The following is a 24,323-nucleotide window of genomic DNA, read 5'->3' on the forward strand; positions in this document are numbered from 1 at the left end:
CTGAATACTTGGACCATCGCTCAGTCTGGTGACCATTTCATGAAAAGTTGTTATGCCACCGAGACTTTATCCTTTAAGGTGGTGAAAACATCTGTAGAAATCGTCGTGGTTGCAGCCGCACGACTTCTATACCTTCCGTGTGCGTGATTGCTTTGAGAGCGTGATCCAAGGAAGGCATGATGAAGGCTCGCAACCATGTCTGCCTCGTTGGAAAGTGCCCAGAATCGACGCTGTCTCTCCAAATCCGACTACACGCGACAAGTCGTTATTGGCAGAATGAGTAAGTAGCTTGTGACGATCCTTGCTATGAACTTGTTCTAGAAGGTCTCCGGGGCTGCAACGTCCGTCGTAGGCAACATCACATGTTCCGAGATTACTATCCTTAGGTGACCTCCACTGGGGCTCTCCGCGAAGATCTGCCGTGAGCCGAGTGATCTTCCTGTACAGAGCCACATCTGCATAGAATACACTACTGTTTGATATACTGGAGTTATTGTGAATTGATTTGAGTGATACAAGAGTTCTTGATGACTTGCTAACCATGCTACTACCCTGGTTTCAGTTGTGCAGACCAATCGTTGTTTTCCGGTAAGTTTCGTCTGAATGATGGTAGGCCACCGAGTGAAGGCAGTCATTACTTTCACTTCACTGTGTCGCTTGCGTATTATGGATTCTGCTTGGTGATGCCTTGCGGGCGTTCCTTCCTTCATCCCTGTCTTTCATGTTGTTGACTTTCGATGACGGGCACAAAATTTATCATCAGTGAATAAATATGCTTAAATGACCTCGCCAATGGCTCAACAGGATGATGGTTCGACAATCAACGTTACACTCACAGAAAGCGTGAGCAGTAAGGTCGCTATGCTGAAAGTCCCTCGTTCAGACCTCGCACGTTTCCAAGAGGACTCCTCATCGGACAACGTCACGCATACCCGACGACAAGAACGATTTATTATCTCCGATAGTGAGTCTCATGACGAGGTCACTGCTGGCAATGAGCTATTTCGAGAGTTGCGAGGCATCGAACAGATTGAACGGCCGGACAATTTGGAGGGAGACGAGAACAGCGACGAAGAACAAGCTCAAATCAATCGGCAATTACAGGCAGAGCTCAATACGTACCTTGAGGAGACAGTCGAAGACCAAGATGCAGGCCACTACTTGAGGAAGAAACGTTTGCAATCAGCACAACGGTCGACACGCTTAGCGTCGGTCGAAAGTCAGATAAACTCAATGGCAGGAAGCAGCTATTCTAACACAGGAGACAGTGAGCATGATGAGGAGCAAGAGCACAGTAAAACGAAAGAAGCACGCCTCGATGAATGGGAAACCCTCACGCAAACCGAGAGACAGCAGGGCGCAACGCAGGCTTCGCAAGGACAAGCAGACATTTATTCAGTCTAGCTAGCACAGACAGCATTGCATCTTTCGGGTTTCTCAAGGAATTGAATACTGGCAAATTGAAAGTTTGAGAGAGGGACATCGGCTCAATTCGAGGAGGCAGAAAAGGAATGTGAAAGCATGTGCTCAACCGTAGTGGAAAAGTGGGATGGGAAGAGTGACGTCGCTGGTCGCTTGGGGATCTGTTTGCAGGCTACATTCTGCTCACGAGCAAGACCTGTTCTCAAGGCATGTGTGGTGGTAGCGAATGTTCTGACGGTTTCTATACCTCTTTCGCATAAATTCCAGAGACTGCACATTCTATTTTATATTAAATTCTCTTGAACACGTTAAGGGAGTTGTCTTGTACAGGATCCTCGCGTGTTTGTAACTTATCAATACAATCGAATAATTCCCACAGACACTAACAAGAAACACTTCAATCGTGCCCCAAGACTCGTCCACTCAGCACCAAGGTGAATCAACATGTCAACCGCCGTCATATCCACGGACGACGATCAACTCGATCCTACACTCCAAAACCTCATTGACCAGAAAACATTACGATGGATTTTCGTGGGCGGCAAGGGTGGTGTTGGCAAGACTACAACCTCTTGCTCGTTAGCAATACAAATGGCCAAGCACAGAAAATCAGTGCTGTTAATATCGACTGACCCGGCGCACAACCTGAGCGACGCATTCTCCCAGAAGTTTGGCAAAGATGCGAGATTAATCGAGGGCTTCACCAATCTGTCCGCCATGGAGATCGACCCCAATGGATCGATCAGCGAGTTAATTAATGCAGGCGGTGACGAAGCACAAGAAGCAATGGCAGGTATGGGAGGCATGGGTGGCATGATGCAAGATTTAGCATTCAGTATACCTGGTGTGGACGAAGGTTAGTGCTTGTAGCATGCAGCGGACGAGGTCTTGAACTAACATACCTCTAGCCATGAGCTTTGCTGAAGTCCTGAAGCAAGTCAAATCACTCTCCTACGAAGTCATCATATTCGACACAGCTCCGACCGGTCACACTTTGCGATTCCTACAGTTCCCAACGGTGCTCGAGAAGGCACTGGAGAAGATCTCTCAGCTATCTACACAATTTGGACCTATGCTAAACACAATACTCGGCGCAAGAGGTGGTCTTCCTGGCGGACAGAATCTCGACGACCTAATACAGAAGATGGAAAGCCTGCGAGCCACAATTGCTGAGGTCAACCAACAGTTCAAGAATCCAGACATGACCACATTTGTTTGCGTCTGCATTGCAGAGTTCTTGTCGTTATACGAGACCGAGCGAATGATTCAGGAGTTGTCGAGTTACAACATCGACACACATTGCATCGTTGTCAACCAGCTTGTCTTTCCAGAGAAGGATTGTCCTTGCGCAAGGTGTAATGCTAGGTGGGCCATGCAGAAAAAATACTTGGACCAAATAGAAGAGCTTTACGACGAGTTTAACGTTGTCAAAATGCCGCAGTTGACTGAGGAGGTCAGGGGAAGTGAGAAGCTAAAGAACTTTTCAGAGATGCTGATGAACCCATACACCCCGTCAACTCAGTGAGCATGATGAGTCCAGGACGAGGAGTTGCAATAAAGACGGCGAAGGGTACATCATGGGTCAGTAGGTAGCGCTGTAGTTATTTTTCACCCACAACAATCTACATCTTGGCCAGGTTGCCAGTTTCTGCAGACATCATCTGCTCAGCAGCAGCACACAACTTCAGCCCGAATACCTTTTGCCATGCTCATGACGTGATGCAGCATCGAGATCCAGTATCAACTTGTACTCTCGGGCTTTTTCGTAGCAATCTCAGGACCTCTCTAGCATGGCTGCGGAGGTCCGTTCTATGGTCGCCTCAGGCAGAAACTAGTGGGTCGGCCGGTGGGTCCGAGGAAACATGTCACATCACACTGCATCACTCTTGGTCTGCCAACTAGGCAGTGTAACCACAACCTTAACTTACATTAATAGTAAAGCCTTATGTCGCCGATCACAGTTATTCTGACGTTCTTAACATTCATTGTCACACTGCCAATCAGGATGGTTGACAGCTTAAGACGACTATTCAGTCGCAAACGTACAGCGTCATACGAGGACGATGCGATCAAGGATATGCCAGCTCGGAAATTGACTGTGCAGGATTCTGGTCTCCTTCGCCTTCCAGACGAGCTACTTCTGTATACCCTTGGCTTTCTCGACTTCGACAGTCTGCTCCGACTACGACTTACACAGTCGCATCTAAACGACCTGGCGCAAGAATTTGTTTTTCAAAGCTTCGAAGTTCACCATGGAAGACGCGCCGCTCAGTTAGCAGCAATGCTGCGACGAGACGAACGCAGGGCTCTCTGGCTCAGATCGCTTCTAATATCAACCAGACACGACGAAGACGAGGGTCTACATGCTCTTCCACCTTATATGGAGAGTTTCACTAACCTCAGGGACCTGGTACTTGAGACCCCGGATTGTAATGCGCGGCCTCCCGCCGAAAGAATCAAGTGGATTGAACTTCAGAACATTTACGAGGATATTTTCCGGCGAGCAAGCGTTGCTGTCCCAGCCACCGATCGACTTCTACCAAATCTGGAAACATGCACGTTACACTTTGTCGACAATGAGGTCTCCCTGTATCCTCTTTCAAAATACAGCAGTATTTTTCTACATCCAAATTTGAAGAGTCTTACATTGTCTTGCGCATGTACAGATATGCCACAAAGGATCCTTCAACGTCTACGGCAGTACAAGCGCACCACATCGTTGAGGCACATGCATCTTGAGGAATGCGATTTCGATTCAGAGAGCCTTCAGGCACTTCTTAAGTTGCCCAAAGCCCTAGAATCGCTTAAAATCAGCGAAGGTGTCCGCTACAATAACAACGGGGCGAGTCGCCCTAGTAGGGTCCATGGCAACCTCAACCCAGGACTCTTCTCCCGAGCTCTTGTCAATGCAGCGTCTCATTCTCTTGAGTACCTCAGTCTGAACTTAGGGTACCAGCATAGTCGAGGACATTCAATCACATCTCCCGGACGCAGCCTGGATCTGAGACTTCTTACCAAGCTAAAGAAAATCGACGTATCAATGACAACTCTAGGCCTTATTGTCCCTCGTCCAGGTTGCGATCACGCAATATACCGTCGTCTCCCTGACAGCATCGAACACATCCGAGTCTTTGAAGTACCATTGCTCAAGTTGCGCGCGAGACCACCCACACCTCTACGACCTTGTCTATTCACTCAAAAGGCCGTGCATGGTCTGCCCAACCTCAAAGAAGTAACTTACTGCTACGAATACCAGGCCCTGCGAGGAAACTCCTCCTTCGGCCTGTTCCAACGTGGCGGCGAAGACACACTGAGCCGCATCATCGACGCCTCCAAAAAACGTGTTATTAACATCAACAACAAGAACTACCCAACATACCACGAATCCAACATGCACGTCGTCATCGAAGTCGAAATCACTCCTCCAGGCTATATCCCTCCCTACCTCCACAACGAAGAACATCCAACCATCGAAACGATCTGGGACAGCAACGAGCCGACTTTTGAGGCATTAGTTCACCTAGACAATGCTCAGAAAGCACGAGATAAAGCGGATGACCAAGGACAGGGATCGGAGTCTTCACTGGCACGCTCGATAGCAGAGACTCAGTCACAGGTCACTATTGATCCAGCACAGTTACATCCGACGCCGGCTCAAACTCCTCAGCAAGCGTTGAATTGGTTGCTTGGAGGTGCTATGCTGAACACTCCGAACACCATTGAGGATGAGAGTGATGATGAGGAGGGTGGTTCGCCTTTGCTGGATTTGCCGCCTCAGGCGGCGGAGTTGTTGGAGTTGTTGATTCAGATACCGGGGCAGCCGTTTCAGGTATAAGGTGATGAGCACAGGCGTGCATTATGATTCACGTATGGAGTACAGGACATGTCACAGCAAGGAACAATGGACGAACCCAGAAGAAAAGGCGTACGACAGACACTATGAAAGTCCATCGTTCGAAAGGGTTCGCCATGTAGATAGTTGGTCTCCCAGAAGTTTATACAACCTAGAAATCCACTCATTCACTGTATGGTTCTGCAACATATTCCTTCTCTTCATTGGTGGTTCATCAATGTGCACAAACAGTCACTTTCCTTGATACAGGGGCTTCGGTTGAACAGTCTGGTCGCCACCTATTCCCATCGAGCTGGTCTGTATTCCCTTTCGTAGTGATTGCTAGATGGCCACTTCCGTCTCCTTCTTCCCTGTGTGTCGACCTGAATGACGTTTATAGACACTGCGTCTTCTTTCGAGTATGAACAGCTAATCGTGCAATGCATGATGGAAACTGCAGTCAGCAAGGAAATCATGTGCAGCTCTTCTTGATAGGTTCGAAGAGCTACCTTCAGTGATTACTCTTCTCCTTGTCCCACTGCTCTACCGTCAAGCACTTCGGCGTCCAGGCATGCACAGCCTTGATCTCCTCTTTCAATATTCCATTGACCAGTCTATGTCTCTGCAGGGCTGACTTTCCCTTGAATTCATCCGACACAATGATGGCAGCGAAACTTGCACCGCAACCACCAGAAATATCCTGAATCTCAACGTGGGTAGGGTTCAGCGGCGAAGAGGATTTCAGGGTCTGGGTGAGGGAGTCTGGTGTTATGCCAGTTGTGTTCATTACCTCCTCTGCAGCCGTGTCGGTCGGAGCGGCCATTGGTGTATCGGCTCTTAGGATGGACTTTGCAGAAAATGCTCGGATCGGTCTGAGAATGGAGGGTGCGACCCTTTCAGGTCTGACAATGCGGCTGGTGGTGATGCGCCAGGCCTGTCTTGGGAGGATACGGTATAGCATGAGCAGATTGAGTCTGTGACTGGTGTGTAGCTTGTGTTGGGCTGTAGACAAAGGCGAGTGTATGTGGTAATGAATAATTACCGAAGTATTGTCAGCAAGCTCTATTAATCGCCGAATTTTGAGTGCATGACGTCGTAGCGTAAACAGAAAAGCGCAGTCGCGATTGACCTGGGCAGCTTCTTGTTGGCAGCGGCAGCCAACTCTGAGCTGTCTTTGCCAATGCCCTTCCTCCGACAGTGGTCGCTACATCTATGCGACCGTTCTCGAAAAATTTTCAGCTTCCCAAAGGTCCTCTACGAAGTGCCACCTACCAAGGAGGTTTAGGTCGCGATCTAACACTACGAGCTCAAATTCGAAGCGCCAGCAACATGGCACGAGTCTCACCTTTTTCGCATGCAGTGGTTGCATCTATGAGACACCTTTACCCAGAAGTGCTGGCAGACAAGTCATTTGACAATACAGGCTTACTTCTTGAAGCCCCTATACCAACTCATCTTCCGAGAAAGTCGAACTCGGTCCTCCTCACTATCGACCTTACCAAAGCTGTTGCAGACGAGGCAATCGAAGAGAACCATTCGCTTGTGGTCGCCTATCACCCTATAATTTTTCGAGGCCTCAAGTCTATCACCTTGGACGATTCGCAGCAGCAAAGTCTGCTGAGGTTAGCAAGCCATGGCGTCAGCGTCTATTGTCCACATACTGCTGTCGATATCGTGCCGAACGGTATGGCGGATTGGCTGTGTGATATAGTCACTGGAAAGATCGAACCTGCTCCTGAGCCCATGGCTGTCTCGAGCGCGGAAGCAAAGCAGCAATTAGAAGACACTATACCAGAACAGTCAGAGCCAGTATCTGAAACAGACGTGACTACTTCGGAGGACGAAGAGCCAATAACACCTAGTGACGTTAAGCCAAATGGTCACATGTCCGATCCTTTCGTCGAGAAGGATCCCACTACCCCTAAGCCCAAACCAAAACGACCAACTGGAGTGCACAGGACATACTCAAAGCCATCCTATCCATTACATATTCGTGATCAAGAGGAAAATTCACCTCCACACAGAATACCTTCACCCATACAGTCTTCTCCCAATACGACCTTTCACCATTCCGTCATCCCGCATGTTCGAACAGTCATCACTTCTTCACCCAGTTCTGCATTAGAGACTGCTAACGCTGCACGTTCCACCTCACAAGGAGAACCATACTATACCTCCTCCAATTCTGGCTCTGGCCGACTAATCACCTTCGAACATCCACAGCCTCTTTCGGCGCTGATAACACGTATAGCCTATGCGACCGGTACACCCAAGGGCTTCCCAGTCGCCATTCCTCAAGACCGTTCACTGGAGTCTATTCGAATCAAAACAGTTGGTACATGTCCAGGTTCAGGCAGTAGTGTTATCCGAAATGCAAAAACTCCACCAGATCTTGTCTTTACTGGTGAGATGTCGCATCACGAGGCATTAGCTGCAATCGAGCAGGGTAGATGTGTAATCTCCTTGTTTCACAGCAACAGCGAAAGGGGCTACCTGGATGGAGTAATGAGAGAACTGCTTGAGGAAGAAGTACAGAAGAGATGGAAGGATGAGAGGGAGAGGACGAAGGCGGAGGACAATCAAGGGGAAATGACAAAGGAGATAACAGGGGACGATAGTGTCAGTGTTGTCGTCAGCAGAAGAGATCGAGATCCTTTTGGTATTGTGGTTTTGCAAGAGAGTGGGGTGCGAGGTGAAGCCGTGAGCTGAAGTATTGGCGACCCCAGTCGGTTCACAAGTCAGCCTTCCGGCGAAGGAAGACAAAAGACAACAGCCATCCAGCACAAATGAATCAGGCTCGAAGCAAAACATGCTTAGTTCCCGATGTCAAGGCGCAGTGTCAGCATGGTCAGCAATTCCCACGCCACGATCTGAAGAATTACTTCACGAGTATCTGGCATTTCGGAAGTCGATAAGCATGGAACAAAATCCATTATGAAGAGCCGTCTAGACCTTCAGAAGCTGGCCATCAGGTCTGACAGCCATACCTGAAGATCTTGAAGAGATGAAACAGTTATGGAATTGGAAGGTTCACCAGCTCGGGAGATGCAAGAATCCATGCGACGTTCAAGTGGTACTCCGCACGCAGGCGGGGCACGCAGAGGAGGAAGGCAGTGAGATGGTAGTCTCGAGTGTTTGTTAATAGGCTTGAGGAGAATTGTGTTCAATGTGAGACCGCTAAGAGCACCCTCAACTTCTGGTAGAGCGTTCGACCATCGCTCGGAATTGTGTAGAGAATGTTGGTTATACACTCACTCCACGCTGTATCTTGGGACGAGGTTAGCATGCCGAATGGTAGCGGAGAACTTTGTTCTACGAGGTTCAAGACTCTAAGTCCGTGGCACACGTGAATACAAATATACCTGGTTGAAGACTCAGCATAGACGATCCAGTATACGTAAAATCCATGCCGTCAAGACTGCTCATTGTTTCCGTCCCCGTTTCGTGCTGTAGTCAGAACCAGGAGTAGGGATCGCCTAAGTCAGTAGCTAGCAATACGAATTTGTACATGGGCTGGGAAGTAGGGGATCGAGGTATGTTCGTGCGAGTTGTTAAGAGCGGAGTAGGCTTCCTGGGCTAGTACGGTATACCATGGCAGCAGCTTCTGCAAAACGGACACGTTCCGCTTCCACGGCTAGACGCCAGTAAAATGCTACATATATTTTATATCCAGTTTTCCGGCTCAAAATCAATCACCGAGAATTTCGGCACAACCGAAATAATCATCTTCCTTGGTGTAAGTTGCAAATCACATGCAATATCTGCAGGTCAGATCCTAATAAATTCTAAAGCTAGTGGTCATGATTTCCGCTTGTCACTGTTGTTATCGACATCTACAAGCGCGGGAGACCGGGGTTCGGTATGTCTAAGCTTCGTAAATTATCGTGAGCAGAATGCTAACAGGTTCAAGATTCCCCGAGGGAGAGTTGTTTTTTACCCTTTTGAGGCCCAAGAAATCTTTTTGACGACCTTAGAAACGAGGAAGAGGTCTAGAAGTGCTCGAAATTCAGTGGGAGAAGAGGAGAGTTTAGATTTCGCTGATGTGCGATAGTCTTTCGTCAGCCGAGCGAACGGAACAGGAAGTTACTGCCTTAGGCAGATATTGATATTGCGCTCCTTCCTGTCCACGTTCCTACCTGGATGAAAGACGAAGCGCTCTGGTGGACGCCCACACGCCCGCGTGCCTGGTTGCCTAGTTGCTTTCTTTCGCACCTCCTGTCCGTCATGCTCCAAACGTCCCTAGCGGATATGCCAGCTGGTTGATATTGCTAAGACCCCTCGGCGTGATTGTTGGCACACTTGCGTATCTCGTGGTGACCTCTGCCGTCTCGTTCACTCCATTAGTCACAGGTGCTCTCCTTGCATGCAGTCGATCATCCAAAGCCCTTGCGATACTCAACAATTTCAATTCAGTCCAGGGCATACCTAGTATTTCCATTCCTACCGGGATACCGATGGGTGCAGACTCTGTCGCATTCGAGAAACCAATCGGTATCGTCATGACAGGAGAGCCAGTTAACGCAGCCAGGATGCCATTCCTCCCAGATTGTGAAGGGAAGCCAAGTGGAACTACAAGGTTCTTTTGCTCTGGGTAGATAATGGCGTCAAGGTCGAGCGATGAGAAAGCGCTGTGCAGGGTCGTGGTCAGATTGGCTATGCCGCGAAGTCGGGCAGTGTAGGTAGCGTTTGAAGTGGAAGAACGAAGAGCATTTTGTACATAGTTGTACTGTGATGGAATTACCACAAAGTTTGAAATATTTCGATTTGACAGATAGAGATCTGGTAACGATCTTGGATGGTTTCCAGTCAGGTTTGAGGATGATAGATATGCAGATACCAGTTCACGATATTCTAATTGCTGGACGTCTAGTTCGGCTGCGATAGCGGTCGCGTTGTAAGTCTTTGTATCATTAAGATACACAACTTCAGCACCGGCTCGTATGATTTTCTGGATGGTTGAGGCCATTAATACATTGACGGGATCGTTCTCAACTGATGGTGTGTAGTTGAAGAAACCTCGCAGGACACCAATCCTAGTGTGACGAAGTGTACTGGGGCCTGTCAGAGCAGTAGTGTAATCAATGTCCCTAGTCGAATCTGGTACACGAGCTGTTGTGTTGTCCCTGGAGTCATATCCAATACTAGACATAACCGTCAGAGCCACTGCTATGTCATAGAGTGATCTGCCAATAACTCCCAACGTATCTTGCACCCATGACACCGGTACAACGCCCGTCCGAGAAATCAAGCCATAAGTAGGCCTGAAGCTGTATAGGCTATTTGCGCTTGCAGGACTTCGAAGTGAATTGACTGTATCAGTGCCTGTGAACTTGTGAGCACAGGAGCAAGACTCTTCTGAGATTGCTTACCTGTTCCGAAAACTGCAAATGATGCTGCAACTGCCGCACCTGTCCCACCTGAACTTCCTCCAGGTGTCCTAGTGAAATCGTAAGGATTGACAGTCTGCCCTCCAAGCGATGACAGCGAGAGACCTTCCAGTGCAAATTCGTGCAGATTGGCCTTGCCAAGGATGATGGCACCTGCACCACGAAGCGCTGCCACAGAAGGAGCATCTGCCATAGGAACCGAGTCATTCAGAGCTTTGCAACCAGCTGTAGTGGGAATGCCAGCAGTATCGTAATTGTCTTTGAGTAGAATTGGAACACAGAATAGTGACCCTGTAGCATTGCCAGCCGTAAGAGCTTGATCGAGTTCATCGGCATCGTTTAGACATTCGGGATTGAGCCTGATCACTGCATTAATATCTGGGTTGTGAGCCTCTACTCGTGCGATGAAGGCCGATACAACGTCCCTGCAGGTGTTTTGCCGTGTGAAGAGCGCTGCATGAACGGAGGCTATTGTCGCTTCTCTCGCTTCAAATTGAGCTGTTTGAGCTGCAGCGAGCGAGAGACAGGCAAGAAGTGAAAATCCTGTTGTCTTCATTTCGTTGATTAGTATACAGCGAGGAATCAAAGGACCACAGTCTTTCCAGCAAGATTACCTGTATTCAAATATGGCTATTGTGCTCAGCTGCCTCGTATATCTCGAGAACCGTGACAAGATTGAGGCGTCCCTCTCTTTTTCATGGTTTTATGGCTCCGCCACGATAAGCATGGAAGCTGACCTGCCTGAATGAGATATCTAGGCGCACCAAATGCTGGCACGGAGTATGTCGTCGGACAAGAAGCTCAAGTCAGTGCTAAATACAGTGAGATTTAGATCACGCTCCTACCCGTTATTGGCCTAAAGTAAGGCCACTTAAGCCCACCTTTAGCTTATAGCTACATAGGTAATACTTAGTTAGGAGTTACCTTTGCAGATTTACATTAAACTACTATCCTAAGCGTCTTATAAGTATCATAGTAAGCCCCAAGAGTGAAGTTCGTTGTGGATTTGTGAGAGTAGCTAGATTCTAGCGACAGTATAGATTAGGATGGCTGGTCATGTCGTGGGTCCGAGATACACAATCAGCAATGCCAAGGCATGAGAACCAGTGTAAGTATCATTTTTGGGTATCAACGATGAGTGTTACTGGACTATGTCATTCCAGCCCATACAGATTTGTAAGAATGACTGTTCCATCCAGGTTGATCTTTCACAAGTGCTCGTGAAAGAACTGCAACGCGAGCCTGTACCCCCTTTCATACTCCTTCTTGACTTTCTCATCCTTTAGATCCGCTCTCGCACTCATGAACCCGTGCAACTGGTCATCAAAAGTCTCAATATGGTTCTTTACAGTCAGTTTCTCACCGTACTTCTTCACCTCTTCCACCGGCTCATCCTTACTAGCCAGTACCATCATCGGAATTACAACCTTCTCCGCATCACTGCTATCCACCATCGCGGGACTTGTCTGCACCGCCGCCTTGAAATTGTTCTTGCTTGCGATGATGCTGGTCATCTTCCCGCCCCAGCAGTATCCGATGACACCCCAGCTCTTAATGCTCTTGTTCTGTTCCTCTGCTGCCTTGATAAGTTGGGGCACCTTAGGTAGATGTTTCGGAGGAGCGGCACTCTTAAACCAGTCGTTGAACTTCTGTTTCTTGTCTTCGTTGTTGGGTGGGTACCATGCCATGTCGGCCGGATTGCCTTCGAAGAAATCTGGCATGAAGACTTGGTAGGGGTGCTCGCTGTCGCTGTAGGCGAGGATATCAGCGCCTTGAATAGTCTGAGGAAAGAAGCCGAAGATGTCGTAAATGGAGAGGATGGCAGAAGTGGCAGTGTCTGGGCCGGTCACATCTGACGGAAAGGTTAGATTGTGCTTGAGTAGAAGCTTGCCGGACCTGGAAAGTTCGTACAGGTCTTTGTGCCATTGAGCTCAATGTATTTGCCCTTTGGACTGTACCCCTCGTCGACGATAGGAGGAATTCTGATACAAACGTGAGTCCTTGTATTCAGCTACATGTTGTAGGGTGAGTGCATACTTGCAGCACGCTTCATTGTGCTTGGTAATGCCGGACATGGTAACGGCGGATGGAGTGGTTGACGAAGATATGATACTGTATGTGCCAGAACAGGAGGGGATTATATTTTGCAAATATTTACAGAAAGCATTTGCAGCTCGTGTGTTATGGATCTGGTTTATCCCACCGATACCGACAGTGTTATCGTTATAGAGATTGGTAGATTGAGGCTACAACACTAGCGGAGTCACGAAGTGTTACATAGTTACCCTAACTGTCATGCTGCTTGACCGCGCAGCGACCATGACAAAAGATATGGAAGGTTGAGCGGTGTCGCCTTGAATGGTCAGGGGTCACGTGATGACGAGTGACTTCTTAGGACCTCGGAGTTATAGATATGGCATAGAGGTGGTAACGGCAAGAAACGAACCCGGATCCGAGTCCGACGCCGACTTCGTACTGCGGAACTGCCGAGTCGAACAGAAACTTTCCCCGCCTGACTACCATCGGAACGACTTTCTCCAGGAAAATGCTGCATCACGAGATGATCCTCTCTGCAGATGTGTCGACAAGTCATGAACGATGCATTTGATCAAATTGTCAAACAGCTTTGTGGAGCTTAGCGTGTGGAGGCTCTCCGTTTGCCTCTTGTATGGAACTGCATTAAACGCCACAACGTCGACATAAGGCTCGATTTCCCTCGTAATTCTTGAAAGTGCCAAAGTCATCCTCATTCCGGACTACAATCATGTCGACAACGCTGACGAGTACCACTATCGAGACCGAGACAGTCCGTCTCCCTTCGCCCACGAAGCGAGCCAAATTAGAGCCTGCTCCTATCTACGATGTTCACAAGTTGTCTGACGGACGTACTCAGAAGCTACGACAACTGCTTGAGAAAGGCCATGTCACTGTAGCGCCTCTACGCAATCCAGAATTGATTCTTCATAGTCATCTCCCACATGTGCGTGTTTACTCGTGATGCGCTACCGGCTTGATAACTGAATAACGATTGGCAGCTTCTAGGCTCTGCCTATGGATTGGGCGCCGACAGCGAGCAGCTTACCAAAACCTACGACCACGACGTAACGACCTTGGTCAATATCGATGAGACGTTCATTCGAGGCGACAAGATTACGAGAGACAACTGGAGGGATTTCTTAGGCCAGAAGTCGTACGTGAACTTTTCTTCCTACCATGCACTCTTACTCTAACATCGTATAGTTACACTGTTGCTTACGTCGATTTCTTCGATGAAGAGGTCCGAAAGAACGACGGTGATTGGGAGAAGGTCGTTCAAGAATACCTATATTCAGGACCGGAGCCTCTAATCAATGGCCTCTGCGGTGGTCGTAAGCTCCCATGAACTTATTCCAATAGCAACGTGTACACTAACCGTATGAAGTCTCACATCCGTTCATCCATCTTGCATATGGATATGAACTTCGAATGCCTGAAATTATAACGGAAGCCCTGAGTTTGGGATGCACAGAATATGTGCTCTGCCATGGATTGATAGATAATCCTCCACCGATTCCTGCACCATATACGACTTCCAACCTATCAGAGGTTATCAAGCGTGTGCAGCACGATCAGCAATTCGATGGTGTCGTCGATAAGCCTGGAACCGTGAACTTTGGCATTGTGCTAGAGCACCGCTTCGAAGCTTTCATTCAGCACTGGAACGCCTTCGAAGTCAAAGACCCCGTACAGCAGTTTGAACATTGTTGCGACTTATCAGTTCTACTAGCAACTAGCTGGGGATACGAGGAGGGGAAGTACGACTTCTTTCACGCCCACATTATGACTGTCGCACACGCCCTCCGAGTGCTATGGCACTACTTCCCTGCTGAAAGGCGAGTCTCGATCTTGCGCCAGTATGCTTTCTTCACCATTCAAGTGTACCTTCTTCAAAAGCGACTGCCATTCGGAATTGAGCCGCTGGAAGCAATTGAGACGAAGGGTCGAGACTGGAACTGGGTCACAAAGACGGCACTTGAGCACAAGTGGGCGTTGGATGATCATTTTTTCAAGGTCGTTCGGGCTTTCAAAGCGTTCTCCGAGACATATGGTGAAAAGGACGGTTTCTACTTGAAGGGAGCCATTAAATATGTGACCACCTTTCGTGGTTGGGAGGGTTTCGGAGATGGCCTGCCGGGTTTCCATCCTGCCAAGGATGGGTTCAACCCAGAGTGATATTGTATTTGCAACTGATGACACATTATAATCTATATTAAAATCGATGAATTGTTCATATTTACGCCATCTGCTTAACGAACGCTGGCCTGCTAGATCTGCATTGTTGTCATCTGCACAGTACCGGCCGCCATACTGTAATAGAGCTCTTGGCTATGAAACTTGTATATCTTCGCGGTTCTACTGTCGTCGTCATATACTCCGTTATAGACGGGAACAACGCATCTGTAGCCACATATACCATAAACCATGAAAAGCTCAGGTAGAATCCAAAGGTAAGGATGATCTACATCGTGTGCATTCAATATCTACAATTGAAAGTCCGGGTGGACAAATTGGCATGCGAGTCGCACTTCGTTGCTGGCGCTGGGATTGAGATGAAACAGTCAGCTGAACAACACCTACTTGTACTCGTTTGCGATGGTAAGATGGATGATTCACCTGTTTTGTACTCCAATTTGTTTCACATATAACGTTCTGTTTGAGACAGTGCAGTCAATGCATCCACGGACTGATCTGCATGCTCACATATTCTGCTTAATCCAATGCACTAGGAGTATGACGAGAAGACAGTGAGTAGAGATAGGGAGTATCATTTCGCTCTTCATCTACCCGTCAATTTTGCGAAAGCTGCGTTCACAAATCTATTTATAGGCCAAAAGCCAGGAAGATATTGCGCGCATAACCCTCTAATAATTCTGTACGCAAGGATGTAACCATACTTGAGACCATTGTCGCCTTTGTTGCTGGATGCGCCAATTGCCGGATATTTGTCGTACTCTTCGCCTAACAACTCCACGAACGCGGCAGCTAAGTCGCCGTAAGTGATGCTGAGACTGGACCGTTCGACACTCAGCGAATGACCGCTTGGCTCGTCTTCGATGAGAGCATTAGGCTGAACAAGAAGAACCGTTACTAGGGAAGAAGCTTCCTGGAGAAGTGTCGAGCCCAGGCGCAAGTCTGTATAAGGGTGGTGGAACGCATTCTTGATCGCCCAGTGCGCAAAGGCTGGACGATCAGACGACAATTGAGGGTTCCATGTCGCCGACGATAACAAAAGGACACGAGGCTTCTGCCAGGTGTCGCTGCGGTCGCGCAGCGTTGTGAGAGCAGCGAGGATTGTCTTGACAGCATCCTGAACTACGCAAACGCCAGGTAAATTGTCATTTTCTCCGAGAGTGAAAATAATCTTCTGTGCTCCGTCGAGACACTTGGTCATATTGTCGACATCGTTGACGGCACCTTGGAATAGTGAGACGCGAGGGTTTGAGCCCAAATTTGGGAAAATCCCAATGAGCTTCGAGCGTGATCGAACATAGATTTTTATGTTTACGTCTTTCTTCTCTAGTAGTCGAACCAACACCTCACGTCCTGTCTTTCCTGTTGCACCGAGGATGGCTACAGTCGTGGTCATGATTGCGTATGATGGATGGTGAAGTCGAAGACTCTGTTGCACCGGGTGTGGCGTGATATTGGACGATTCTTCATACCGGGACACCAAGAGCCTTTATTCTTCTAGTCCTTCTTCATCATTGTGCACCAACCCAGCTTCCGAGAGAGCTAACTCAGCAGGTCTCGGGAATAAACATCCCGAAATTTTAGACTTACTATACGACCATCGACTTTATGTGGTTTTCATGTTTGAGACTTTCAGGCATGAGCATAACCTGAGAGATACACAAGGTCTTCAGCAAAGCCATCCACATAAACGGGATGGCCTACGAAAGGATGCCGATCAACTTTAGCCTGAGAATGATAGCCTCAGGCCTCATAACAGATTTGGTAGAGATCCCCCAAGGTAGCTGTATGTTCACCCATGCCCTCAAAGGGTGATCGGTGTCATCACGATCCGGAGGTGGATTCGTCGGTCCAGCCCCTTCCTCAATTCGTCCCGCTTTCATCGGTCGTTTCCAACCTTTTTGTTTCAAATTTTGACAAGCACTAGACATCTCCGCATTCCGCCAAGAGGTTGGAGATGCCACAGTGCACTACTGTACCCCATCTTGGGTTGAGTTAGGTCCCTCCGGCTTCTCCGACAACATCGTTCCGGCAGCCCACTGGCGTCACTTGCAAACTGCATCAAACGCTAAAATATAACGCTATCTACAGGACGGTGGGCTAATTACTCTGTGTTACAACACTCATCGCGTGTAAACGTCATAGAGGAATGCTGCACCAGTTGGTTTTGTGTTTGATAGTTCGGTCTCGCTTTGTCGTATTTACTCCCTCGATACTATTCTTACGTTATTCAGCATCATAGACAGGGCTACGGACTCGCGAGTAGTTCTTCAGCTGAGGCCTAGTCTTCTAGCAACCAGCGCAGTGTTCCCGTGACAAGGCGAACGGAGAACGCCCCGTCTTCAGCAGACATCGTGGTGATGCCGCTCTCCAAGGTATTCGTAGAGGTGTGTCTGTTGCTGGTAGCAAACAGCCTTCCTTTTTTTGGTGTTAGCAGGATAGTACATGACATGGAGTATACAAGTGGCAAGGTGAGCGTGTATCTACAAGCAGGCGATTGACGAAGATCAAGGACGAGAGATGGCGCTGATGAGCTTTGAATAGCTTTATCATAAGGCTCGATGCACCAGGATACCAGTGGAGATAGCCTTGCGGTGGACTTAGTACTGTTTTTTTGTTGTTCTATTGGCTCAACGATGGGTTGTGATGCTCTTGGCATTGAGCACCGAAACATCAAGCTTTGAGACGATGGTACCTCATTAGATAGACATGAGATTCGGATTCTGGGAGATGCTATGAGCTTGACATATCGGATGAATGTGGCTGTCCAAGAACAACGAAAATGATTGTGCAGTATTGAGTGAGTATGAAGACGATTTCGTAAGCTAGAATTACGGGTGTAAAGTAGAAAAATGTCCTCACCGTCAAACTTGAAGAACTTCTGGTATTGTGTAATCGAGACTTATTCCTGGAGCGGGTATTGCAAGATCACTCGTTCTTCTACCTTCGTACATCGCAGCCTACTTCGCATGATTCTTGGGAATGGATAGTAAATCACTGTCAGAAGATGTTCTCCTCCTCAAGGGACGAGTAAACAAGCCTCGTAGTGGAGGGTAAAAGCAATCTCTCCATCATGAACTCGAACAGCTCTAGCCAGCCGTATCTCCTCCTCCGTACGTGTCTAATCTCGTCATCTGCTTTCCAGATGTTCGTTCATATACGGATGGTGTCGCGCGTCGAATATTCTAGCTAGCCTTGCCCATGATATCGTTGTACCGTGGAAAGTATTTGTATTAATGCTCGTTGATCATAGCTGAGCGAACTGAAATGGATCCGTCTACAGCCTGTCATGCAAAGCTAGCGCTTCCTCCTGATGCAGGGATTTGCGTAGAACCACCATTTTGAGTACTTGCTCGGCTGTATGGTAGGTCGTTAGTATAGATCATAATACTCAAAGCATCATCATCCGAGCACGACAACCATGTATCACATGCTTTTGCTTCCCCTACACTAATCGGATCTCGATGTGGGAATGTACCTTTTACACCCCATTAAACCTTTGAGCACAAGATCCTTGTATATAACTGGTCAGCCTGGAAAAAGTTATGTTCAAAGCACATAAGAAACGATTGTGATGAAACATCTGTATAGAATCAAATCATTGGTCAGTTTGTGTCCACCCGAGTTAGTGGCCAGAATGTGTCGGGACTCTAGTACATACAGATTTCACAAGTGAGCCACACAAATTCTCGGAAAGCTGCAAAAGACTATCGGAAGCACGATCTAACCGCCACTGGAACGGGCGAAAATGAACAGAACTCGGAATACTGCTGAGATGCGGACGGAAACGAACACCCTCTCACACTCAAGTGAAGCTTCTCCATATGCCGGAACCAACAGTGTGTGCGGCGCTCTTCCTTGACGAACCTGTGGGCTGCTCGGAGGCACGATTAGCTATGTGTAAGAAACATTGCAGCAAAGTTCTCGCCTCTATAGCTACCCCGTATTCGAGGCTGTTCAAGCTTCCCCGCAATGTTGCACTCCCTTACGGGATCCGGTCTCAAGACACCGAATCTAAGATATACTAACGAGTAGCGACGCTGATCAAGTCCTTCTACTTATTCCCTCCTGTCCCGACCTTTGTTGCAAACAAGTTATTGTTCCACGTTTACTCGCACATTTGCTAAGTGGTTATCGAGTCCTGGCTACCATGTCACCACCAACTCTTGACACTGACGGTGGCAACACTGGAATCAATGGCCATACCAATGGTCACACTAATGGTCACACTAATGGTCACACCGAGAAGAGTCAGGAGAGTAACGGTACTGTCTTCAATGCCCCAGGCCGCATATTTGATTCCAATATATCACCAAGGGTAGAAGACCTCAAAAGTATCTGCGATCGGGTCACTTCATCAAAGTCGTACCCGCTAGCCGCGTCAATTCAGAAGAACATTCCTATCTATGATATGAATACGTTTACAGAGAAGTCTGAGGACTACAAATTCGTGGAGCAATTGAAAGAGGAATGGTATCAGGTCTTGTTCGCTGGTCCTGGTGTTATCGTTCTCAAGGGGCTCTACAGTCCAGACCGTTACCAGAAGGAACTCGATTCTGCCAATGCTGTCTTTCAACAACTCTTGAGGAGTGAAACAAAGAAGGCTGATCAGGAAGGCACAGAACAAGTTGGAGGACGTGTCTGGAACTCGTTCCGCAAGCTCGCGGTCGCTGACCCTGACACTTTTGTGGAGTATTTCTCCAACCCATGGCTTTCCCATGTCAGCGATATGTGGCTTGGCCCGGCCTACCGTCTGACATCCCAGGTAAATATTGTGCCGCCCTCCGGCAAAGCTCAACCGGGTCACCGCGACTACCACATGGGCTACTTTGAAGCCGATCGTTGCGTGCGGTATCCACGTGTCATACAAACTGCAAGCCAGTTTTTCAGTCTCCAGGGCGCCGTGGCGCACGGCGACATGCCAGCAGATAGTGGACCCACACGGTTCTTGCCTTACAGTCAGATGTTTGAAGCAGGGTATATGGCTCACCGACGACAGGAGTTCCAGGACTATTTCGTCGCGAATTATGTCTCACTCCCTTTGCAGAAAGGCGACGGCGTGTTCTTCAACCCGGCGATATTCCATGGAGCAGGCGAGAATGTGACTAAGGACTTCTACCGTCATGGACACTTATTGCAAGTCAATAGCTGCTTTGTCAAACCAATGGAGGCACTTGGCTCGGTAGCTATAGTGAGGGCGTGCTGGGACATTCTGAAGCAGCGATACAAGGAAGATAATGGCTTCAGCCACAGGGTAGAATACCTTATCCAGGCAGTCGCAGAAGGACATCCTTTCCCAGGTAATATGGACAAGATCATTGGTGGTGGCCATGAATTTGGTATGCAGACAGAACAAGACATCTTGCGACGGTCGTTGAAGGAAGATTGGACAAAGGAACAGACACTGGATGCCTTGACAGAAAACCGGGCAAACCGGAATGATGATTGAGCATCAGTGGTTTAAAGTTGGCAAAGGTCGACAGTGCCTTCGTGGTTGCTTTCGCCTATTCTAGTCCTTCGGCGGTATGACTTGCACGAAACGGTTGAATTGTTAGCAAATTGCGACCAGTCATTCCTACGACAGAAGATTCTCTTTTCAGTTTCAACGTTGGCCATATTTTTATCATGATGAGTAATAGACGATATTTGTTTATAATTTTTTGTCAGCTTTCCCATGCTGCGTGTCCTGCGCCAGTCATTATAGACATCTGCGTCTCGTACCAAACATGCACGTTTTTGCACATGAAAGCGATCGCTTTACTTACAGACACGCTTGATTTTCGAGGTGAATGGAGATGCAATGAACACATGATCAGCACATCGCATGACTTGCCGCCCAGTCTGCAATAGAAACTGTAAATTTCGTTTCTTGGTGTTCGAATTCGGAGTCGGCTTCGGAATCGGAGCATTCCGGTGGCTGAGGGCTAGAACGCTGGAAAAAACACTGCCGTGTCAACATTAGCGTCGTGCGGAGTTCAGAGAACAAAGCACTGTGCAAAACTACCACCTATTTCGAGTAGTCTAGAGCTGGCCACATCGTGGCATTATATTTAATCCTCCTGTCTTACGCTGACCGTCTGCGTGTCTTGAATTCTTGAAAATCTATCAGTAATCTCTGTTCCCGTCGGCCACTTTTACAAAATCATGTCCAGTTACGGCAATACAGTTCGAATAGCGCAAGTCATAGGAGCTGCCGGCTCTATGTGGCTTTCAGGTCAGTGGACAACCCTAGCTATCTTCTATCTGCCATAGTTACGAGCTCGTGACCGATCAGTTACGTCCTATTCCTTCTGGACAGTACCTTCACTTCACGTGCTATGCTTTTCGGCTCATGGCTGCCTAGTATCTCCGCCTGTGCTAACAATTAAATCTTTGTAGGCAACATAGCTTCAGCTTCATTTCAGGCCATACCATCGATCTTAGTGTCAAGAAGAGAGGAATCTGTTCACGCAACGACCGTCGCCAAGCAATGGAGGGGCATCTACGAACGTGGCATGGCTCAAAATCCCCCAGTAGCCATAGCGACAGCCACAGCGTTATTATATCTCGCTTATTCTGTTCGAAATAACTCGCGAGTATATTGGTACTGTGGTGCTGCCGCTTCAACATTGGCAATTGTACCCTTCACCTTGATCTTCATGGCTTCCACTAATAGGAAGCTTCTGGCCCTAGCATCCAGTCGCGACAAAATATCGAGGGACGCGGATATAGATTCACTTCTGTCAGATTGGACGTCACTAAACCGTGTGAGAAGTGTTTTGCCACTCATCGGTGGTGTTCTGACCCTTCTCGCCGCATTGTGATGAAGCTGATCATCCTATCGGCTTTGAGGGCATGACATCCTCTATGTTGTTATCGAAAATCATGTATAGAGTAAAGAACCAACATCTTTTGTGCTACAATTATGGCTTGAAGCGATGCAAGCAGCAATCTATGCCACTCTGAGGCAGATGACTGCTGATGTATCCACTACACCTCCAATCTCGCGCGGACTGGAGGTATCTTCACTAGACTCGTTGGGTCACATCATGGAATAATTCAAGCTGGAGTTACAGGCACTTCTACCAAATCACAAAGGCGGGGAAGACTGAGCCGTGGATCGGAAATAAGACATTGTCAATTGCTCTCAGATGAAACAACGTCTAGCTCAAACTTCATAAGTACTCTACGTAGGCATCCTTGAAGGACACACTTGTGCCTTATCAGATCTCCGTGCATGATCCGGCAAACAAGCAGCCTCTAACAGCCATCTCGTCGTCCTTGCTTTAATTAAAGTTAACGACTCGGCTGTGATTTAAGGCGTGACATAAGCCGTACACTGTCTACTGCTGGAGCTGCATACGAGGACGTCTGAAACAGCATATAGGCAGAAATTCCCGGCTTAAGAAATCTAGCTCCGTGAACACATGAGATACATTCCTGGTCTAGGTAGTGAGGATTTACTCTAATCAGAACATCAGCTCCTGCTGCTGTAAGCCCCTGAGCTCTATTTAGACCTTTGAAACCGAATCGTGTAGTACGCCAGCGTCCTGAATTTCTACCTAGAACGCGGCTCATGGATACGCAGGTGAATCTCATCTAAGCTTCACTCTTACAATCCACTCTACGTAGACAGCCGCTCTTAGGTGTGACACTAGGCGTCAGATTAATATTTCGTGTATAGTGACCGCCTATGTAGAGCCAGGTGGTCGCAGGCTAAGCTCCTTTCCTTTGCTCGCCATTCAATTGTGCCAACAGCGATTTTGGTCGGAAGAAATCTCCTCTAGGTTTCTACAGCGTCCGCCAGCAGAATTCACTAAAGTCTTCAAGACGTTAAAAACGGAGCTTGACACCCTGATTTGAAGCACAAGTTGAGGCTTTCAGCTACAAAGAGCAAGGCTGCGATTGTAGTGAAGCTTCACTGCCAGTAAGTATATGGTTTGGAAATTGTAAAAAGTAAAAGCAATTTGAGATGCAATGTATAGTACTTCAACTCTAAAACCTTGCCATGCCGCTTTTGGATGATCCGCATGGATTACAAGCCTGTGCCAAACCTGATCAAACAAAGCTCACACCATTAACCAGTGTTCCTATCTGTGATATCTTGACCTCCATCTTCGTCCCAGGTACAAGATATCTGGGTGGATTCAATCCTGCACCAACACCCCCTGGAGTCCCTGTCATAATAACACTGCCCCGCTGCAACGTCGTCCCTTGACTAAGGTATGAAATGAGGTAGGCACAATCGAATAGCAAATCCTCCACCAGCTCGTCTTGTCTTATCTCGCCGTCTACGATGGTGGTCAATCTCAATTTCTTCGGGTCAGCAATCAAGTCTCCGCGAACAAGGCAGGGACCGAGCGGTGCAAAGGTATCGAAACCCTTGGAGAAGCCCCATTGCGGGATACGCCCGGCCAGAGCAGCATCACGCTGGAGTTTGCGGGACGAGATGTCGTTACCTGCTGTGTAGGCGCCGACATAGGACAATGCTTCATCGACTGGTACATCCTTCGCATCGCGTCCGATAACGATACACTGCCACAGAGATTAGATTGAGAACATGTACACGCATCAAGCCGATGGAAACCCTACCAGCTCGCCTTCATAATCAGCCTGATCATCTTGTGCAATTTTTGGAATCTGAACATCGGCGCCGTGGTCCCACACGCACGTGTTTGGCTTAAAGAAGATGAATGGAAATGGCGGAGGAGTACGGTTTGCTTCTTTGACTATCGAGTACAACGTTAGCAAAATGTTCGTCTCAATCCAAGTTAAAGCAAAGTTGCTATTTTTGTATTTCACAAGAGACATGTAAGACTCTTACTCGCTACTTACTGTGCTTTGCATAGTTAAGTCCGACGCATCTTAGAATCGGGACCTCTGCTTGCTCGAGAGGGCCTAACAAGCGGGCTACTGACACAACCTCATCGGTGACTTTTGTTTTGCCAGTGGTATCGAAGATGTCTTCGCCAGTGATGACACGAGCCTGTAGTTGATCGGCTTCACTGGTTTTTCCCAGGTCGAAATCATCGGGTCGCTCATTGGACACAATGGGCTCACCTCGGAGAATGCGACCGTCAGAGGCTTTGAATCGAATGAGACGAGTCCATGCAATTCTGGACATTTTAGAGTTGGTCACAGACAATCGCAGTTGTGGCCTGTCTTGAAGGCTGGTTTTGGCATCGGTGCAATGCTCATGGTTATATTGCAACGATTATAGTGGTTGCATTACAGAGGGGCGGCTTCAGGGATGCATGCATTTTGATCGGGGATAGACCGGAGAAGAAACGGGAAAAAGTCGACGAGGTGATGTCACCGCAGTGGAGCTACCTAAAGTTCTTTCCAGAAGCACTAGGCAGCCGTGAAGCCATTCAAACTCGTATCGAAGCCGCCCAGGCCCGAGAGGATGTCAAACTGATCCTGCTGCCAGAAATTGGAGGAATCTATGCCGAAGTCGTACGATTCGTTCGCAG

The 24,323-nt window shown here is 48.1% G+C and overlaps 11 protein-coding genes across 11 annotated transcripts; 6 read left to right on the forward strand and 5 right to left on the reverse strand.

Moving 5' to 3' along the window:
* Positions 1 to 195: 195 nt before the first annotated feature.
* Positions 196 to 1,404, forward strand: LTR64_001509 (uncharacterized protein; the record flags this gene model as incomplete). Its single annotated transcript, XM_064895890.1, has 2 exons — positions 196 to 280; positions 839 to 1,404. The coding sequence occupies 2 exons, from the start codon at positions 196 to 198 to the stop codon at positions 1,402 to 1,404; spliced, it is 651 nt and encodes a 216-aa protein (XP_064758577.1).
* A 462-nt stretch (positions 1,405 to 1,866) lies between these two features.
* GET3 (Golgi to ER traffic-related protein) lies at positions 1,867 to 2,947 on the forward strand (the record flags this gene model as incomplete). The annotated part of the gene is made up of 2 exons (XM_064895891.1): positions 1,867 to 2,278; positions 2,331 to 2,947. The coding sequence occupies 2 exons, from the start codon at positions 1,867 to 1,869 to the stop codon at positions 2,945 to 2,947; spliced, it is 1,029 nt and encodes a 342-aa protein (XP_064758578.1).
* Positions 2,948 to 3,427: 480 nt separating this feature from the next.
* LTR64_001511 (uncharacterized protein) lies at positions 3,428 to 5,257 on the forward strand (the record flags this gene model as incomplete). Its single annotated transcript, XM_064895892.1, has 2 exons — positions 3,428 to 4,034; positions 4,089 to 5,257. The coding sequence occupies 2 exons, from the start codon at positions 3,428 to 3,430 to the stop codon at positions 5,255 to 5,257; spliced, it is 1,776 nt and encodes a 591-aa protein (XP_064758579.1).
* A 508-nt stretch (positions 5,258 to 5,765) lies between these two features.
* Positions 5,766 to 6,215, reverse strand: LTR64_001512 (uncharacterized protein; the record flags this gene model as incomplete). The annotated part of the gene is made up of 1 exon (XM_064895893.1): positions 5,766 to 6,215. One exon carries the CDS (start codon positions 6,213 to 6,215, stop codon positions 5,766 to 5,768), a length of 450 nt encoding a protein of 149 aa, XP_064758580.1.
* Positions 6,216 to 6,583: 368 nt separating this feature from the next.
* LTR64_001513 (uncharacterized protein) lies at positions 6,584 to 7,963 on the forward strand (the record flags this gene model as incomplete). The annotated part of the gene is made up of 2 exons (XM_064895894.1): positions 6,584 to 6,938; positions 6,966 to 7,963. 2 exons carry the CDS (start codon positions 6,584 to 6,586, stop codon positions 7,961 to 7,963), a joined length of 1,353 nt encoding a protein of 450 aa, XP_064758581.1.
* Positions 7,964 to 9,476: 1,513 nt separating this feature from the next.
* On the reverse strand, positions 9,477 to 11,197 carry LTR64_001514 (uncharacterized protein; the record flags this gene model as incomplete). The annotated part of the gene is made up of 2 exons (XM_064895895.1): positions 9,477 to 10,576; positions 10,624 to 11,197. 2 exons carry the CDS (start codon positions 11,195 to 11,197, stop codon positions 9,477 to 9,479), a joined length of 1,674 nt encoding a protein of 557 aa, XP_064758582.1.
* A 652-nt stretch (positions 11,198 to 11,849) lies between these two features.
* Positions 11,850 to 12,716, reverse strand: LTR64_001515 (uncharacterized protein; the record flags this gene model as incomplete). Its single annotated transcript, XM_064895896.1, has 3 exons — positions 11,850 to 12,493; positions 12,553 to 12,623; positions 12,679 to 12,716. The coding sequence occupies 3 exons, from the start codon at positions 12,714 to 12,716 to the stop codon at positions 11,850 to 11,852; spliced, it is 753 nt and encodes a 250-aa protein (XP_064758583.1).
* A 689-nt stretch (positions 12,717 to 13,405) lies between these two features.
* Positions 13,406 to 14,853, forward strand: LTR64_001516 (uncharacterized protein; the record flags this gene model as incomplete). Its single annotated transcript, XM_064895897.1, has 4 exons — positions 13,406 to 13,621; positions 13,677 to 13,831; positions 13,882 to 14,009; positions 14,063 to 14,853. 4 exons carry the CDS (start codon positions 13,406 to 13,408, stop codon positions 14,851 to 14,853), a joined length of 1,290 nt encoding a protein of 429 aa, XP_064758584.1.
* Positions 14,854 to 15,457: 604 nt separating this feature from the next.
* Positions 15,458 to 16,267, reverse strand: LTR64_001517 (uncharacterized protein; the record flags this gene model as incomplete). The annotated part of the gene is made up of 2 exons (XM_064895898.1): positions 15,458 to 15,497; positions 15,576 to 16,267. The coding sequence occupies 2 exons, from the start codon at positions 16,265 to 16,267 to the stop codon at positions 15,458 to 15,460; spliced, it is 732 nt and encodes a 243-aa protein (XP_064758585.1).
* Positions 16,268 to 19,021: 2,754 nt separating this feature from the next.
* On the forward strand, positions 19,022 to 20,320 carry LTR64_001518 (uncharacterized protein; the record flags this gene model as incomplete). The annotated part of the gene is made up of 1 exon (XM_064895899.1): positions 19,022 to 20,320. One exon carries the CDS (start codon positions 19,022 to 19,024, stop codon positions 20,318 to 20,320), a length of 1,299 nt encoding a protein of 432 aa, XP_064758586.1.
* A 2,588-nt stretch (positions 20,321 to 22,908) lies between these two features.
* On the reverse strand, positions 22,909 to 23,974 carry LTR64_001519 (uncharacterized protein; the record flags this gene model as incomplete). The annotated part of the gene is made up of 3 exons (XM_064895900.1): positions 22,909 to 23,385; positions 23,443 to 23,579; positions 23,686 to 23,974. The coding sequence occupies 3 exons, from the start codon at positions 23,972 to 23,974 to the stop codon at positions 22,909 to 22,911; spliced, it is 903 nt and encodes a 300-aa protein (XP_064758587.1).
* Positions 23,975 to 24,323: the final 349 nt, after the last annotated feature.

This window comes from Lithohypha guttulata (assembly GCF_036872675.1).
Source record: "Lithohypha guttulata strain CCFEE 5908 chromosome Unknown scaffold_1, whole genome shotgun sequence".
Lineage (NCBI taxonomy): Eukaryota > Fungi > Ascomycota > Eurotiomycetes > Chaetothyriales > Trichomeriaceae > Lithohypha > Lithohypha guttulata.